Raw genomic sequence first — 19,578 nt, forward strand, 5'->3', positions numbered from 1 at the left:
TCTCATCGGTGAATAAAATTGTGCGATGGCGTCCATCGATAAATTCTTTCAACAGAATCTTCAATTTTCGGTACCGATTTTCTTTCATCCTGTCATTTAGGTAATGATTTTTTGAAAATTTGTAACAATGTAATCCTAAATCCTTGTGAAGAATAGTTCGTACAGATTTCGGGTCAATTTTTAATGATTTTGCCATTTTTCGAATTGAACTTCTAGAATCCGGTGACGAATAATTATGCGGTTCCCTGGGGTCCTAGCGGTTCTTTTTCTGCATCTTCCTGAACGGTCCTTTAAATTTACCAGCTCATTATATCGATTTATAGCGTCTCTAATTGTTTGTATAGGCATTTTTAACATACTAGCGATACTTACTAGACACTTTCCTCGTGTATACAACTCGATCGCCGCGCTGCGTAATGGACTTGACTTCATTATAACACTTTTAATGCACACTGTTTCAAAGGAGATTTCGTGGTTTTATTCACACCAAGGTTAAAAATTGCATTGGTAAGCTCATTTTAACATCTGTCAAACCTTATTTATACACTGAAACAAAAAACAGGGCTTATTATTCCTCACCCTCACCCTCACATTATGACGTTCGTTGACTATAATCATATATTTATATTTATTAAAACTTTATATTAGATGGATAAAATAAACTAATAACTGTTAAAATTGCAACTAAGCTAAAACTGTGTTGGAGCCAATGCGTGGTGAAGCCTCATCTTTGTCTTATGAGTCGGGCAGAATACTACTGAAAGTAATATGGGTCTTCTCTGCTGAATATCATAATATTCACCGCGCATCTTGTACTGAATATGAACTCTCACGCTTCAGTCATAAGAGTTAGAGCATTGCACTATTCGACAAACTTGCTGTTGCAGTTTGGAGATTTTTAAGAATAAAAACTTCAAGCAAAACATAGAACTATTTGTTGCAAAGCAGATGCTAACATTCCACTATCGGAAGCCGACCCGTCAGTTTCTGATAAACTGATGGTAATGAGAATTGAGTTTCTGATGAACAGATGATAAACTAAACATTCACGGGGCTAGCTCTGACACTTACACCAAGCTGACGCCTACGACAAGTGCTTTGTTAGATCAGCATCGTACCTCTACACCAGCAGAAGACTTTGTATTTGTTACACATTATGAACATGTCAAATATTTTCTTGGAAATAAACTGTCATCTCGTCATCACAGTCGACTATCGAAACTTGTTTTCGCCATTGGTTCACTGACTGTATAATAAGCATTGTCACTGGTTTATGTCACAACGCTAGAAGAATTATGTTTGTCAACTTCAAATGGCGCAATTCATTTCCACATACGACTGCAGCGTTACAACACGAATAGCCAAATATAGACCTAATGCAATACCCGATGCGCTACGGAGAGATCGAGCAAAACAAAGTACAGAAAACCAAGCGACAAATGATGCGAATCTTGAGAGCGGCTGAGCATTCCTACATTGAAAGCGAAATGCCTTCCCGGTTAGTCACAATCACATACACCGATCGACCAAGGAATGGTGCGTACATAGTACATGCCAACCTAGACTTCAACCAGCGGCCACCCAATGTCATCAGTCGCCTAGCGCCGACAGTTTGACAGAAACAATCGGTGGAAGCAATCAAAACGATAAACAATAATTGCTACCATAAACAACCGGTCGAAGATGCATCATATTGTAGCTCAGGATCACTTTCGTAACGCATCGCTTGTGGCGTCTTTTGGAGGACTGAGAGAAGTTGGTATGAGGTAATAACGTACTTATTACTAATAAGTATATGTTTTAAAAAGTTGTGGAAAAGCATATTTTTTTAAGTTTTAAAGGAATTTCAAAATAACCGTTGCGAAATAAATGCCCCAAACTCAGCTCCATTAGAATTTACTGCACTACTGGTAAAAAGTGAGAGTGCATTTCAGCAGTCTGCAGTAGTAGTTGGTATGTTTCCTAATTAGGAATTCACATGGTATAAAGCCTCAGCTTAAAATTTTCAATTGAAAAACATTGCCGTGCTCGAATGAGTGGATATAGTGGCGTCAATTCCGCTTCTGTATCGTCCTGTTTATTTTTTTCTCTCTACCAAAGAGAGCTCGGTTCATCGGCCAAAGGCTCACGACTTCTGATTCCACTCACCACCAACAGTTCCCACTTCGGAGGTCCCGCACTAGGCAGTCAGTCAAAACAGTTGACTGACCTCGAAGGGTATCGTCCATGTAAATAACAAACTAACGCAAAAAACCAAATCACTACAATCACGCTAATCGTTTTCACTACATGCAGTTTCTGTCTTCTTTTGTATCCGCAGGAACCTACGATCGGTCTGGCTCGCCGCTGATTTACATCGAAGTTGAGAAGGTGCTCGCGTCAGGACTCAACTGTTACGAAATCGCAACCGTTCTGTTGTATTACAACACGCTACCGATCCAAAGGTAAGTGCTATAATTTCTTGCCTACACTTGTTGTGCGCGCAGGCACCCACGACACCCGGACGATGCACCCGAAACCAGAAAGCCACCTACCAACCAACCGGCAGTCAAGGCGTGATCGAAGCCGAGATTTATTGCAGTTTAAGCAACCGGTATTTTTCTCCTAATCTGCACTTGATATAGACACTTAAGCGCCAACCGAGATAATTCGCGTGATCTTCTCGTGGAAGCATAAGCAACAGCGTACGGTGCCGCATTGGATATAAGGCACACCAACGACGACGCACCATAGTATAAGTTTAGCGAAATCATTTCGCTCTTTTGATTCAGAATCGATAGGGGCGATTGGGGCTATTGCGATGGATTTGTAAATTCGTGCAATATATATGTATATTTCATCTAAATATTAAAGACTTTAAACTACCGCCAAAGATTTTTACGCATTATGCATTTAACACAAGTTTGTACGAAGTACCTATACTGCAGTTTTTTTAAGCGGCTGTTAGGTACTGCGTAGGTAAAATTGGTAGAGACACGTGAAGAAGGGGTAATTTTTATATATCACGTGGAAATATCACATACCAGGTCACCTAGAACCGCGTAAAAAGCTTTCCAACAAAAAATAAAACAGTTTATTAAGCTTTCGCTCAGTCGTAATAAGTCTAATAGCAGCTTGACAAGCAATAAATCAAGAAAATTGTTTGTTGGGTCAAGTATATATTCGAAATTTGTTCATCTTTTATTTTATTTATTCATTTATTTACATCGGACCTTCTTGATTTCCATGGCAGTTAGTGTTAATATTTAGCGGTATTTGGGCGAATCGATAACTCGGATTTATGATGGGAATTTTGATAACAGGTTTGCTTTAAAACACCTTAATTTTTTGTCTAAGCCCAGATACAAATTTAACGCGTTGTAAAGTTAAAGAGTTAGTGTTAGTGGAAAAATAAGGGGTTAATAGGGAAATTTTCTGATGTTGGATTACTCTGATTCTGCTAGGATTCGAACATCGGACCACCCGCTGGTCAAAGCTCTGTAACCTTGAGTCAACGCAGCTCCCCTTCTAGATTATTTAGAAACCTTGGAATATCCTAAACATCTGAGGAATTATTGGTGTCAAGATTTTGTGATATATAAGCGTTTTTGCTTCGTTATTGATCTTTGCAGTAATTACGACCTACTGAAACAGTAGTAAGATAAGCCTGTGAAAGGAGTGAGAACAGACGATTGAATGTAACGAGTGTCATATGAATAAATCAACTATATAGGCAATGCTATTTTTTGCCAAACTTTCTTGTAGAACAGCGGTTCTCAACCTTTTTTTGACCGCGTACTCCTTGGCGACATTTTCCTAATTATTTGTACCCCCTAGCTTGGTTTGTTTTCGCAGATAGGGTGAGAGTAGTGGTAGAACATGTTTTGTAGTCTAGTTCATGTTCTAAATCAAACCCTATTTTTTTTTTATTGCTACAGTCATGATTTAAGAGCAAGTTTGAAAAACAAATTTCTGAATTTTATTTCGCGTACCCCCTGGAGGCTGTCGGGTACCCCAAGGGTACGCGTACCCCAAGTTGAGAACCTCTGTTGTAAAACATTGGTATCGTAATACATATTCCGGTATGTGGCCGATAGAGGAGCTCCAGCTGGTGAATATAGGAATGTTATTGCCAAAATAAAGACTCAGAGAAGTTTCGAGTGAATCTGTAGAGTATGAATCACCTTTAGCGTTGGCCACGGCTTCGCAGTCAGGTGTGATTTGGGAAAGAATATTGGTATAACCTTCGCTATTTTAGAGTTCGTGATTAAAAAATAAGTTGTCATCCAACAAATCTCAAACTTCTTTACTCATCATTTTGATTGAAGTCTACAGCAATTATTCTTGTTTTTTTTTGTTGTTTTAAGAAATATTTGCTAAGCCGAATTGTGGATAACAAGAAAACGCATAGATGCAAAAATGTGTATTACTAATAGGCCTCTTTACTTACATTGCGTTTGTGACAACAAATCAATTATTGACCCACACCCAAATCCACTAAGATTTGTTCCACTTAGTATTTGACCGTTTCCTTTTATTTACTGCAACGCCTCTATTTATCGTACTGAGAAACTAATGACAGTGTTTCGATCTGGAAGGTTTGTACTCAGTGGTGAAAATTTCGTCAGGATTGGTACACGCGTTGAAAAGTTATCCAAGATGGAACGCGAGAGACGAGAAAAAAATGTTCACACATGGTCAGGAGGAATGATCTCCAAGGCTCTCAAACTACCGAAATCGACTGTGAATACCGTGCTCAAACGTTGCCGGGACACTTTGAAGGTGGATCGCGCTAAACAAACCAAACGTAGGAGTGGAACATTGGACCGAAAACTACGCATGAAGGTCGTCAGGGCAGTCCGAAATAATCCTGGAGTCTCCCTCCGTGATTTGGCGAAAAGATTCAATGCAGCACATAGTACAGTTAGGGGAATGCTCATAAACAAAGCAAAGCAAAGCCTTGGTACTTCATTCCGATTCGGAACTCGACCTTATGTTTATTATACACAGACTTCGCAGCCAACTGTTTAGTGTACAGGATAATTGTGGGGCTAGCGCTACGATCCTACTGACACTAACAGTCTTCTCCCGAGCCGAGACACGAACTTACGACGACTGGCTTGTTAGGCCAGCTAGGTACCTCGGGAGCAGCTGGGAGAGTTGCTCAAGGGAATGCTCCAGGTAGGTTTAAATTTGTTGTTGAGGATAAATTCGCCCGCAAGTTGATGATTTGGCAAGAAATCTGTAGCTGTGGAAAGAAGACAATAGTTTCCATCACTGGAGCAACCATGAATGGACAAGTTTACATGAAGAAGTGTCTTCAGAAGATAGTTTTGCCGTTCATCCAGTCACACGAAGACCCCGTGAAGTTCTGGCCCTAACTAGCTAGCTACCATTACGCCCGGGATGTATTGGAATGGCGCAAGCAGAATAATATCGATGTTATCGAAAAAAGGATTAATCCACCAAACTGCTCACAGTTTCGTCGCATCGAAAGATATTGGGCAATAGTCAAGCGTAAAGTGAAATTAATTTTTTTCCACCTAAGACGAAGTCAAGTTCAAAAAGACAATAAAAGGGTTTAGAAAAGAATAACTGAAAGAGCTAGCCAAAAAGAACATGTCATAACAATTACAAAAGAGCCACATTCAAACCTGTAATATTACCAACCTATTTTCAAATGCCAGTTTTATCCAATATTTCAGCTAAAACAAATGTGACAATTTGACGTCAACCTTGTGAACTGTGTAAAACTGAAGTTTCACGTGTTTTAAAACAATATTTGGAGAAAACTGTGTTAATCCAAATTCGAGCCCTTGATTTCACACTGGCAGCCTGCTTTTAGTATCTTTTCAGTTCCTTTCCATATCTCGTCAATATTGCTTTGAAACGATGGATATTGCCTTCAATATTGCGTCAATATTGCCTTGAAAAGTTGGATGGTGCACTTGAGGCACAGAGAACAGACGTTCAATTATTTTCAAACGATGTGTAAAACTTGAAACCGTTGAATTAAACGTAAGCAGTAATGCTCCCGCTACGTGGCACTCGCGTCACTGACAAACCAAGCACTGATCTCTCTCTCTATTACTCTCTCTTTCTCTCTCTCTCTTTCACTCTCTCTCTCTCTCTCTCTTTCACTCTCTCTCTCTTTCACTTTCTCTCTCTTTCTCTCTCTCTCTCTCTCTCTCTCTCTCTGAATATCTCTAGTTTTAAGGTATTTTGATTCAAATGTGTACACACGATTTTTTGTTTTATATGGACATGAGTTCTCTGTATTTTAATTCGCAACATTTTGTTTCTATCACAACCCCTATATTACACCTTAAAAAGCGATCTGGATTATTTTGCACCACTTTGGGTGATTTGTTCCGTTTTTCAACTCGCGGTTTATCCTTCAAAAGGCTCCTCAGCAATTTCCTGTTTTGCTATCATTCTTCATAACACTGGTAAACACAGGTTTTGCACTACAGCTGCAGCTAAAGAATAAATCAAACACTATAGCCTTTTAACTTGGGAGTCAGGAGCTTGGACGGCAACCTCCTAACAGACGAGTGTGAGGTGATCGAAAGGTGGAGGCAGCACTTCGACGAGCATCTAAACGGCGATGCAGTAGAGCGCGAGGACGGTATGGCAATTGATCTTGGTGCACGAGCAGAAGACATCAGAATTCCAGCCCCGATCTTCTGGAGGTGGAGGAGGAGATTGGTCGGCTGAAAAACAATAAAGCTGCTGGAGTGGACCAACTTCCCAGTGAGCTATTGAAATACGGGGGAGAATCACTGTCTAGAGCCGTGCACTGGGTCATTGTCAAGGTTTGGGAGGAAGAACGAATACCGGAGGAGTGGATGAAGGGTATTGTGTGTCCCATCTACAAAAAAGGGCGACAAACTGGAGTGCTGCAATTACCGGGCAATCACTCTGTTGAACGCCGCCTACAAGGTACTCTCCCAAATACTTTGCCGTCGACTATCACCATTTGCGAAGCAGTTCGTGGGGCACTACCAGGCGGGATTTATGGGTGCCCGCGCCACCACGGATCAGATATTCGCGGTTCGGCAGGTTATGAAGAAATGCCGCGAATATAACGTGCCCACACATCATTTGTTCATCGATTTTAAATCGGCGTACGACATAATCGATCGGGACAAGCTATGGCAAATTATGCACGACTACGGATTCCCGGACAAACTGACGCGGTTGGTCAAAGCGACGATGGATCGAGTGATGTGTGTAGTTCGTGTTTCGGGGGCACTCTCGAGCCCCTTCGAAACCCGAAGAGGTCGAAGAGGCAAGGTGATGGGCTCTCGTGCCTACTATATTCATTAGAAGAGCGGGGATTAACACGAGTGGCACGATATTCCAAAAGTCGGTTCAACTGTTTGGTTTCGCCGACGATATTGACATTGTGGTTCGGACCTTTGTGAAGATGGCGGATACGTATATCGGACTAAAGGCTGAAGCCAAACGGATTGGACTGGTCATCAATGCATCGAAAACGAAGTACATGAAAGTAAGGGGTTCACGAGAGGACAGTGCTAACCTCCCACCTCGAGTTCAAATTGGTGGTGATGAAATCGAGGTGGTTGATGAGTTCGTGTATCTGGGCTCACTGGTAACTGCCGACAACGATACCAGCAGAGAAATTCAACGGCGCATTATGGCAGGAAATCGTGCATACTTTGGTCTCCGGAGGACGCTCCGATCGAGTAGAATTCGTCGCCGCACCAAGTTAACCATCTACAAGACGCTGATCAGACCGGTAGTCCTCTACGGGCATGAGACATGGACTATGCTTATGGAGGGCCAACGCGCCCTTGCGGTCTTCGAGCGGAAAGTGTTGCGTACCATCTTCGGTAGACTGCAGATGGAAAACGAAGTGTGGAGAAGGCGAATGAACCACGAACTGCAGGAGCTGCTTGGGGAGCCATCTATCGTTCACACCGCTAAGATAGGCAGGTTGCGGTGGGCTGGGCATGTTGTAAGGATGTCAGACGACAGCCCGGTAAAGATGGTTCTTGAAACCAATCCGTCAGGGACGAGACGGAGAGGTGCACAGCGGGCAAGGTGGATCGATCAGGTGGAAGACGACCTGCGGACCCTACGCAGACTGCAGAGCTGGCGAACTGCAGCCATGGACCGAGTGGAATGGAGACGACTCTTACGTACAGCAAAGGCCACACCACGGCTTGGGACTGTTTGGTAAGGTAAGTAAGCCTTTTAACTATTCCTGTGATTTTTGGTGCCTCTAGCGAAGATACCTTTTCTGAGACTTAAAGGAATTTTCCCATAAGCTAACGTAAAAGCGATGAGCTCGGCGCACTTTTTCTGTGCGGCATTTTGACGCATTTCTGCATACACTAGGGGCACAAAAATTCAAAAGAATGTTTAAAAAGCTAAAATCTTTTTAGAGCAACTATTTTGGCTTTAGTGCATATTTTTTTCGCTTTTGTCGACCAGTGTAATTTATCAGTAGGAAATGTTTTAATTTCAAACAAACACGTGGAATGATATATATTTTACATTTGCTTCTGTGCTGTGAACACAAAGAAACAGTTACAACCAACATGCAACACGACAAAAAAAATCTTATGCAAATTAGAGTAATTTACTGCGCAAGATTTCTTATTTGAGCGTTTCTATGTAGTTTTAACTACTTTGACAATATGAGGCCTAGCGTTGTCATGCAGTTGAATCATTTCTTCATACCTCTGCTCATAATGTGGCCGTTTCTCGCATAGTGCTCGGCTTAATCGTATCATTTGAAGTTGATACTGGTCCCCATTGATGATATAACACCGACCTGACCCCACGAAATACACAACAAAACCTTCTCAACGTGTACATTCAACCGAATCGACAACGCCTTTTTCAACCTTTTCAACTCTCGATGCGCTTCAGTCACCGTTTTCTTTACTGCTCGCACCATCTATTGACAAATAACAAAATCCCAGTTACGTACCATTGAACAGTGTGGCAGAGAAAGTCCCGAAGGAGGACTCTAATCCAGCTGGGCGAGGTGATTGCGAAGATTGGCTCAAATAAACTCAAGCCTTGAACGCGTCAAGCGAATGTGGCGAAAACCGGCATTGAGCGAACAGGAGTTAGAACGGAGGAGTTAACACGACAAAACGATCTGAACCAACACCTTACCTAAAAAGAAAGAAACCACTGCCACTAATGGTTCTATCCACTTTTTGTGGTAGTTTCTTGCCGCCTTATAGGTGTCAGGATAAATACTTAAAGACAGAGCTGGCCAATACATACCAGCTATGAACCGAACATTTTCAACAACTTTTCCGAGTCTCGAATACCAGTAACCAACAAAACCAGCACCGTAATACGAGTTATTACGAGTTGACGTCATTCTCCTGCTTGTCTTAGGTTGCGATGATATGCTGAACAAGCTTAATGAGTTCTCCAAAAGATCCCAAGCAGCAGGTCTCACAGTCAATAATGCAAAGACTAAGTCAATGTCAGACGGACAAGGCTAGGAGTCCTTCGCAAATCTATAAAATATTTGGCGCTCAAACTACATGTGGAGACAATGCAACATCGTCTCAAAATCACCTTGAAGAGAGGATTTAACAAGATCCGTAAAGAAGCACTAGAATGGAATCCGTAAAAGCCACAAAGAGAAACAAGGCCCAGTGGTTCTTGACGATGCCTCATAGCTATCGGCATCCAGGTTGTTGATGAGAACCCTTCACGGTGACATATGGAAGCCATGGCGGGTGATCGTCGTCAGTGAAGATCTCTGAGTGGATTGGATGGATTCCACCGAACCGACGAACACGGATTCTTCAGTAAGTAAGTTTCTTTCTGAAACAACCCTCAAAAACAAGCTTTTGGTCAGCATAACGCTGGATAAAAATTACTACAAACACATTCAGCAGCCACAAATACACGTACCAGTCGTGTAATCAAAACATACATTCATCATAAAGTGCATTACAATACACTTGATTTATAATTATTTCCCCTGTCCTTTTCTACCAATGTTTCGCTAAGATTAAATGCTCAAGCGCTACTGGTGAATTGATTTCACTGATACTGTATATCACTCATTTTTGAAAGTGCACTACCTATGGGTAAGGAACTACTGAACGACTGTGCGAAGAATTACCTCACCACATAAATCAATCCGATCAGCAGGAGCTCTTAATTCGCACGCGCTTGCCACTGCAACTTCCAGAAAATTTATTCCCCGACTGTGTTAGGACCCAGCGCAGTACCACTAATCCGACATCAGCCGGCAAGGCACACGTCTGATATCCCATAATTTTTCATTATGCCCCTTCATTCCCACAGAGATACCTTTCCATTTTTTTTTTTGGCTCAAGCCATCCCAAGTAGTGAAAGAGATTCTTGTACCTCCTTGATCGGTGCAAATTGCTAAATAAATCAGGTACAGTTATACAGTCTAATTTATTAACTCTTATTGACTGTCGATAGGAAGTGTTGTGCAGCCAGGGGACTGCCTGTGCAAAGAAATCCACGTGAAATCAAATTCCTGCTGCAGCTCTTCTCGCGGGCTCGCTGTCTCCGCCCGTCCGCACACAGATTTCCACTCTACGGACAAGTTTGGACTGCATAGACCTGCAAAATCAACACCACATGTGATCTAGTTTTGCCGGCCTCGTGCCCGGCTGTGGGAAATGTGAAAATCGAATACGCAAAAGATTAAACCGCGACGGTTGTCTGGAAATACTGATTTAGCGTCTTGAATCTAATTCGCCGCTGCTGTGGCTGCTCTTCTTCTCTCGCGATGCATGTTAATCGAGTCCAAGAAATGTAACGTAACGCTGAGGAATGAAATTGATTTATGATTACATATATCCCACATTCCACTGCACCCCGATAAGCTCATTTGTCGACGGGGAAAATCAAGATACCAAGCTTCGATTTAATATTTTTACCGTTTGTTGGTCAGCAAATGAATGATTGGAATATTTACATGTTGTACAAATTTATACTTTCGTCTGTTTTTTTATCACGTTATTTGTATTTCACATAACCAATACAAATCGTGTGCAGTTTTCTAAAATTTCTGCAACTCGTAAAAAATTTCCATGAATAATGTGTCAGAACAAAAATCGCCTAGAGCCTGTTTGCTCAATGCGCTGAACCGAAAACGAACGAATGTATACACGAGAACACCTAATTACAACCCTCAGGTGATCAATGATAAATGATTGGACTAAATTTTCAATTATACGGTAAGTTGCAATAACGAATCTCCGCCGAAAATATGCAGCGATAAAGTGCACTTTCATTTCGTTTCGTCCACACATACGCTCTGTAATTATGTTCGCCGATGCGAAGGCTTTCCAGAATAAATTTTCCCTTCGCACCTTAGAAGTTGGCGCTTCCGCGAGGGAACCTAACACGGCGTTTTGGCTGCTTGTTTGTGATAAGCCAGTTGGTGATTACTTTTTATAAATTGAGCTGATCGATAACTGTAGTGCAGTTTCTGAATCGTTTGGACACTGTGCTGAGGGATATTAGGTGTACAATATCAATAATAAAATCGTGTGAGAGACTCCCAGCAATTTTCATTTTCATTTTCTGTAATGCTCCAATAATTCTGATTACGATAAAAAACAGAGGTCCACGTACATTTTGATATCATATGGGCAACGAATCGAAAGAGGTTTGTAGGAACTATGTTATGCTTACTTGGACTAAAGATTTAGGAACTTCATCCCGTTCAACAGCTTTTCTACACTACTGAATATTTACTGCTAGATATATTAAGACGTAACTTCATTCATTTAACATCGCTCTAAAACATTATTTCAGTAAAATAATTGAAAATAAAAACAATCCTATAAAAACAAGACTTTATTTTACTATAAAGAAACCACAATGACTAGCAATTATCTAAACATTTTAACATCGCACTGCATGTGACTATTAAGGCTTAGAAAAAATATTTCTTTTGGCGGAATGTTTCATTGCGTAGCAAGCAAATCACAGTTTCTCCGAGCTTCTCAATTTATAACGCGTCACTGTGCACCAGACAGATCATAGCTCAGTTGGTTCGACCATTTTATGGTCACACTTCAGCAGCAAATCTCTAAAAGTATTGAAAGCTGAAGTAGAAGGTTCGAATCCTGTAAAATATAGAATACAGGGTGCGGCCGAAACATGCGAAAATTAATAGTGTTTCTTCCGAATCTTGTTTGGAGTAATTTTAGGAAATAATATCAGCCTTTTCGAATTATCTGTATAAGGTCCTATTCTACAAATTTACTCGGTGTGACCTCCACCCTCCCAGCTGGTCTCGAGGTACGATGCTGGCCTAACAAGCCAGTTGTCGTAGGTTCGCGTCTCGGCTCGGGAGAGACTGTTAGTGTCAGTAGGATTGTGGCGCTAGCCTCGAAATTGTCTTGAACACTAAACAGTTGGCTGGGAAGTCTTTGTATAATAAAGAGAAGGTCGAGTTCCAAATCGGAACTGCTGAACAGCTTTTCGTCTGAGAACAGGATCATCATTTTTTCCTTTCTCAGCAAAGAAACCAATTTCTTCGAACAAGTCACTCGTAGTTCATTTATCCGCTCCGTGATCAAGTGGCGTTTCACTCTAGCTCTGGAAGATGCGTGCAAGTCTTCTTTGATGATTCTTCGCAAGGCTTTTTCAGAAGTGCTCACATCCTTGGAATGTTTCCTTATAGAACATACCGGGCTGCAAACAATCTTTGCACGAACCGATTTGATCACGATTTGCGTTCGTGCAAACCAAGGACGTCCACTTCCCGGTTACATTTCCACTTGTTTGCAATAAACTGATATCGATGTTCTGTTGCATCACTTCAAAATAATTCTTAACAAATACACTGTCCATCGAAACAGGTTATTAGATACACAAACTAACCCAATACTAACATTTGAAACTTTTCAGTTTAAAATGTGTGATTGTACTCACCGCCGTGTCGCATCCGTAGTCTTTAGTACGTATTATTGTCATCCACGGTATCCCGATGAGGTTTAACGACGGCATCATGCATCGCCATGTTGCTCGGTTTTGGACTATATTTGTCAGACGTCTCAACACCCGCAAGTCTCCTACAATCCGGTCGATCCATCTTCCACGCTTAGGGATACCATCCGTCCTGATTTAGCAGGACATGTCCTGATTTTGAGATCCTAATTAAGAGTCCTGATTTATTTTTCATATTCTGGCATTTGTACTGATTTTCTTGAAATAGTCAATTTCGTAGCGTAACTTTTACGATTTCGGGACACAACGCTCACTGCGAACGAATTTTTTATTCTGTTGAATCTCAATAAAGTGACGAAAGAAATCTTCTAGGTGTTTAAATCGTTAAACATCTAGAAATTGTGAAGTAACGAGGCAGTCCCGCGTTTCAACAAATGTCCTATTTAGAAATACGTCCTGCGGAACGTGTCACACGCCTTTAAAATGCCCCGCGTTTTCAACAAAATAGAACCACCCGATGTCATATTTTTCACTGCAACAGTAATACTACAATCATCTACTCATTTATTTCCCCCTTCACGTCTAGAACAGTTAAATCTAAGAAGCATAGATCAAATGAAAGGCAAAGCAAAGGTACTAACATTACGCTGTCGAAACTTGACCTTTTTGTTTATTTGACATATACTTTGCGGCCAAATATAAGAATACAAAACGATTGCGGGACTAGCGCTCCAATTTTATCATAACAATCTCTCCAAGGGTGGGTTTTGAAGCTATGACAACTGGCTTCTTAGCCCAGCATCGTACCTTGAGACAAGCTAGGAGGTCTTAGATCAAATTTGTGCCGAAAAAAAGGGTGTCCTGATTTCTACCTCCGACTAGATGGTATCCCTATCCACGCTGCGCCCCTAGATTTCTGGTGAAGATAGGATTGCTGGAAAGAAGCGATTTCACCGAGTTGTCATCCTCGTGACGTATCCAGTCCTTCGCTCGCCAGATGTGTAACAGGATTTCCTCCTACCAGCGCGTGCAGCTCATCATTCATGCGCCCTCGCCATTCTCCATCGTTCTCCTGTACTCCACCGTAGATAGTCCACAGCACCTTTCGTTCGAAAAGGCGTCCAGGTCTTCCGCGATAAGCCCTGTTATCTCGATTCCGTAGAGGATTACCGGTCACATCAGGATTTTGTACAGTGCCAACTTCGTGCGTCGTCGCATCTGATTTGGTCGAGGCGTCTTCCGAAGTTAAAAGTAGGTCATCATTGACCCCAAATACACGTACTCGTCGACCACCTCAAGCGCTTCGCCGTCTTTAAAAACTTGAGTTGATAGGCGGAAAACAGTGTTATCCTTGGAGCACATATTCAGTTTTTGACGCATTTATCCGCAGTCCGCTCCGTCTGGCTTCGGCTTTTAGCCAGACCGTCCAAAGTTATGTGCTATGATGTCAAAGTCATCCAAACCAAGAAGCTGAACCAATCTTGTGAAAATCGTACCACTCGTATCGATACCCGCCTCTTGAGAGTGTTATCGGGCGATGTTGAACAGCAAACCAGACAGTCCATCACATTATCTTAACACTCCAGTGCCCAGGTCCGCCTTTAGACAGGCTTCAGTAAAATCACTATAAATCTTTTATAATTATTAAAAAAAATGTTAATGAACATTTATAGTGATTTTACCGTAGCCAGTCTAAAGGCGGGCTCGGGCACTAAAGGGTTGATTTGTCCGCAATTCAAAATTTTAGCACGATAGCTTCGCTTAGTTATATAACTTAAAAGTGGGATTCTCGCGCTCTTCCTATCATTAAGTGCGCGTCACCACTCGGAAGTTTCTCGTGAGGTTCCCTGCACAAGAATGTGCAGTCTCCGCAGGGAGGGACGATGGGTGAAGAAAGTTGTCGAGGAACGTTGGGTAACGTTACATCCGCCCCTACTTCAATATGACGGGACTCCCCTTGAAGAGAAAGATTTACATTGGTCTGTCATGCAGGCCTCTAGGCTTGCATTATATTCTTATTGTTATAATTCTGTTATTTATATTGTCGATGCGCTACGTATGCAAAAAGACAGAACTTTTGGTTGCCTCCTTTCGTCTGGCTCTCCACTCTCTTCATTTACTGCTGCTGGGCAGCCATATACGTGACATGGATTGCAGGAGGTTTGAGACGGTGATGGTGCGTTTGGGCGCTAAGGTAATGTTGTCTGAAGTTTCTGAGGTGCCGTTACCTCTAAACACCATGTTTATTAGGGTGGAAAATCGTTATATGGAAAAAACGAAACTTGATAGCAGAAAGCCAGAACCAAGTTTTTTTTGTTCTACTTGGAGCCCCAAACAATCCTAAATTTATCGGAAGTCGATTGGTTTAGTCTCCGCTTGGCGCATTGCATTTTCAATTTATATGGAGATTTGTATGGAAAAGCCAACGTTTTTGCATTTTCAATTCTAAAGAGCTCAAAGTGGCTCAAACTTGAGGACTCATGACTTCAAATGGTAGGTTTTTTGATGCCTAACAACTTGGCCAGACATCAAGAACATCAAAGAGCTTGGGTGTTCCAAAAAAATACTGGAGCTGTTCGAAGTTGAGTATGTCAAAATTTATGTTGCAAATCATTTTTTCTGCCAACACTGCCAGTGTACCGGCGTTAGTCAGATTTCCATCAGAATTAACCTCTGAAACACGTTGTAGATTCTACCCACGCCTAGAATATTGACCTGAATTTGTTTGTTTGATTCAGCTTAATGTATAAACTTGTTACGACAGGTTATTTCTGATGGGAATTCTACTGACGCCGGTACATTGGTAATGTTGGCAGGAAACAAGATTTCCTGCATTTAAAACGACATACTCAACTTTGAACAGCTATAGCTCCTCTTAGGGACATCCTAGCTCTTCAGTGCCTTGTGCAAAGTTGTTAGGCATCTAAAATACTATACTTTTACATAATGTAGTGCATTATTAGATCATTATTGAGCTCTCTAGAAAGGTAAATGCAAAAAAGTAAGTTTTCCCATATAAATTTTCATACGAATTTAAAATGCAATGCGCCAAGCGGAGACAAAACCCATCGACTTCCTGTAGTTTAGGGTTGTTTGGGGCTCCAAAAGGAACCAAAAAAAAACTTGGTTCTGGAAATTCGGTTACTTTTCCCCACCCTAATGTTTATATGATCCATATGATTTTGTTTCGCGCTGGCTTTGAACTTCGCTTTTCTCAGGTGAATATATGCCGCGTATTCGCATGAGTCAAATCATTACTTCACGTATGGAGCTGCGCGCCTGATCACTTACGCTACTACGCTATCCGTGATGTTATCAAAGTTGACATTGCGTTTAACCTACTTTGCAAAAATTGAATTTTAGTGGTCTTGTAAACTTCAAAGATTATAAACTACTTCTGCGGGGGTCGTCTTACTCGTTTTTAGTGTGTGCACATTAAGTGTGTGCAGGGTTAAGTTAGGTAGCCGTGTTCTGGTTGTTTTGGTGACTATTTTGGATGCTGCTCGTCTTTTCCTAGTAATACCGACTCTAGATCCCGCAGACCATCGACACCCGCCGTCAAATACTCCCTCGCAACCGTCTGCGTCGTCTTAGTACTACGTTGGGGTTTGTCCATCTCTTCAGTTTCACTTCCTCCTAGTGGCGATTGGTCAACTTTCTCTAGTTGCCGGTAATCGCTAATCCTACTGAGCAAACGGTTGTTTTTTTATAATAATAAGAATTTATTTCAAATTTTCCCTCGCGGAACCACTGCCTATCCCTTGTACCCTTCAGGCCTTTCTCGGCCTATCTCTATTTCAGTACCATCTCGATTAGACCATCTTAGCCCAATCTCTGAGCGGCGGTTCTTACGCTCCGCTAGGTTTGTAAGCAAACTGGTAACTCACCAAGTTGCACGGCTGGTTTTGAGTCCCTGAGGCCAAGCGAAAGGCTTTGACTTCAGATGTTTACTATCGGAAGGCTTTGACTTTAGAGGTATTTTCTTGGTTATCCCTTTCCGACCGGGCCCATATAATTGCGTAGGTAGAAGGTGACTTAAACAAAACCTTCTGTCTCGCTTTTTGAAAGTCCTATTCATTGTTTTATTGCTCACAACGCTAGTGTCAACATCGCAGCTGCTACGAAAAATAAAAAAAACCGGAGCAAGCAAGTTTTGTTATTAGTAATTTTTTACCTACACAATTGTGTGGGCTTGGTCGGAAAGAGTTGTTATATTTTCGTTTATTTGGTTTACGGGTGACTTGTGGTTTAAATGTCCACAAAGCCAAGCGGGCTCCTTGCCTGAAGCTGTGTATTGATTTCTGTTTATTTTTTCCTGTGTGGAAAGAGTTCGGTAACCGATCGACTTCTTTCCTGGTCCTTATTCGTCATCTAATGCGATAGGGTCCTATTAGAAACACGAGGGGATGCGCGGGTACCTATGCACACGAACCTGGTTGAAGATGATAGACGACGGAACAGGATCTGTAAGTGAATTTGTAGGCGGCATTGATAAGCGATATGCCACGGAGGTTGCTGCACTCCAGCTTGTCGCCCGTTTTATAGATGGAACAGACGACTACCTTCACTCGCCTGGCAATTTTTCCTCTTTCCAAAACTTGGAAATGACTCAGTGCAGTGCGCTAGCGAGCACCTTTCAACCAAACTTGAAGAGCTCGCACTTGAAACCTCCTTCTTGAATTTCAAAATGATGTCTAGGATAAGATGCTGACCTCTTAAAATTACCTCGTTTTCGGAAATATCCATATCGGGTGGTATTTGAGCATTTTCAAGAGACAAGAATTTAACTTCCGGTTATGACCATTTCTCCAGTTGCGGGAATGCTCATGTTGTATTTCGGACTATTTTCCAGTAACCGAAAGTTGTCATCTTAAATTTCAAAATGGCACCTGATATCGATTTCCGGCTTTTGAACATCATCTCGATTCCGTGAACACCCATATTGTTTTGGTAGTGTTTGGTATTTGGTCTACAGGTGAACATGCCTCAGAAATAAAGGAAACAATATCAATACGAAATACGTAATGAAAATTACGTATTTGTATGTAACGAGGATAGAAGTTTTCTGAGACAAGATTTTATACGGCAACCGGAACAGGTCCGGCAATTGGAGGGCTACCTTGAAACAAACAGAGAACAGTTTCAGAACTTCTACAACCTCATTTTTGTAGAGTAGACTTCGGCCTGCAACATACCTCGATGGTGAAATCCATAAGAGTTAGGTCCGGTCAACTCGCCAGCCATTTCGAGCTCAAGATGAACCTTGAAAAATGTTTCACAATTCAGAGTTTGGGTTATTTTTCGCTTTGTGAGCTGGCGCCGAGTCCTGTTGGAAAACTCAATCCTTGGTACCAAAATGACGACGTGTCCACGATTCGACGACGGTCTGTAGAACTAGTTCCCGGTAGGTATTTTGGTTGATCTTCATTCCTTTAGAACCAAAAACCAGAGGAATACATGACCATAACTCTGCCGTTCTGCTTATTCACGAACCGTTGTACGGTGAAGAGTTTTTCCGTCGGGGAACACGACATTCTCCAACCTTTCCCCGTGGCCCTCTTTACCAGCGTCTCCGCTCTATCGAACCGTTATTGTTTCTACCTCACCGAATGTTCTGAAAACTTCTAGATATTGTAAGGTTTGATCTGAAGTTTATCTTTAAGGATCCGACGGAGACTTTGATAAGATACGTTGAACTCCACCGCCAGTTTGGTGACACTACGCCGAGAATATCGCTTGAAGCGCCTCTTGGTAATTTTTGCCATGAAAGGTGTCACCACAGTTTTTGGTACTGGACTCCAGGTATCTTTTAACTGTACACACTTAGTTTCTTTTACCAAACTCAGCAAACTTTCTACTGAGTTTTTAACAGCTGAGCCATTAGTAATCTGTTCGGTAATTCATTTGCTTGACGAACCTTCGGTATTTTTTCATTGTTGCTGTAATGTCAAATAAAGAAGATAGCTCAGCAAAAATTTACAAAGCGTGCATCAAAGTTGCTGCATGAATCGGCAGTTGCAAATCTGATTATTCGTCACAAATTTACAAGCGTTCCGCAAAATGCAACTCAAGCTTTTTCCCGGTTATAATAATATATATAAATATGAATGTAAGTATTTCTATAGCTGCTATTACAACCGATGATTAATTTTATACAGGTATTTCGGATTGTTTAGACCATTATACTGATGTTTCATGCACATTCGACAAAAACTAAATAAGTTTTATATCATGGCGAATATAGACTTTTTATTAAAGGCTGCGAGTAAATTATTATTCTGTGGTGGTAAATTTAAAATCACGATACCATTTTTTGATTTTTTTGTCCAAATGGCTCGTAGCATACTTTGAATAACACAGCCACGACACTTTTCTGAAAATCTCAAAATGGTGTGCGATTCTGTTTTGACAGATGCAGAAAAATTACCGAACAGTGTAGTAAAAAAAAAAAAACATCTGGATAAGTGCTGATAGATCGTTAAATATTTACTGAACTATAAAAAGTGCAAAATATATTTTAGTTTACTGAGGGGGTCAGCCATGTTTTTTGCTGAACTCGTCAAGTTAATTTTATTAAACAGTATTTCGGCAAAAAATTAACCGACATCAGCAATTTTTCAGGAAATTACAGAATGATCAGGAGAATTTCAAGTTTAC

General features: G+C 41.4%; 1 protein-coding gene across 4 annotated transcripts in view; it reads left to right on the top strand.

The window, feature by feature from the left end:
* LOC129724944 (uncharacterized) overlaps positions 1-19,578 on the top strand; it is a 1,074,712-nt gene that overhangs the window by 1,039,740 nt on the left and 15,394 nt on the right. For all 4 annotated transcript variants that reach the window (XM_055680233.1, XM_055680234.1, XM_055680235.1 and 1 more), the window contains one exon: positions 2,321-2,444. In XM_055680233.1, coding sequence (XP_055536208.1) covers positions 2,321-2,444 — 124 coding nt within the window. The remainder of the gene's footprint in view (positions 1-2,320; positions 2,445-19,578) is intronic.

The sequence above is a fragment of the Wyeomyia smithii genome, chromosome 2 (genome assembly GCF_029784165.1).
Source record: "Wyeomyia smithii strain HCP4-BCI-WySm-NY-G18 chromosome 2, ASM2978416v1, whole genome shotgun sequence".
Lineage (NCBI taxonomy): Eukaryota > Metazoa > Arthropoda > Insecta > Diptera > Culicidae > Wyeomyia > Wyeomyia smithii.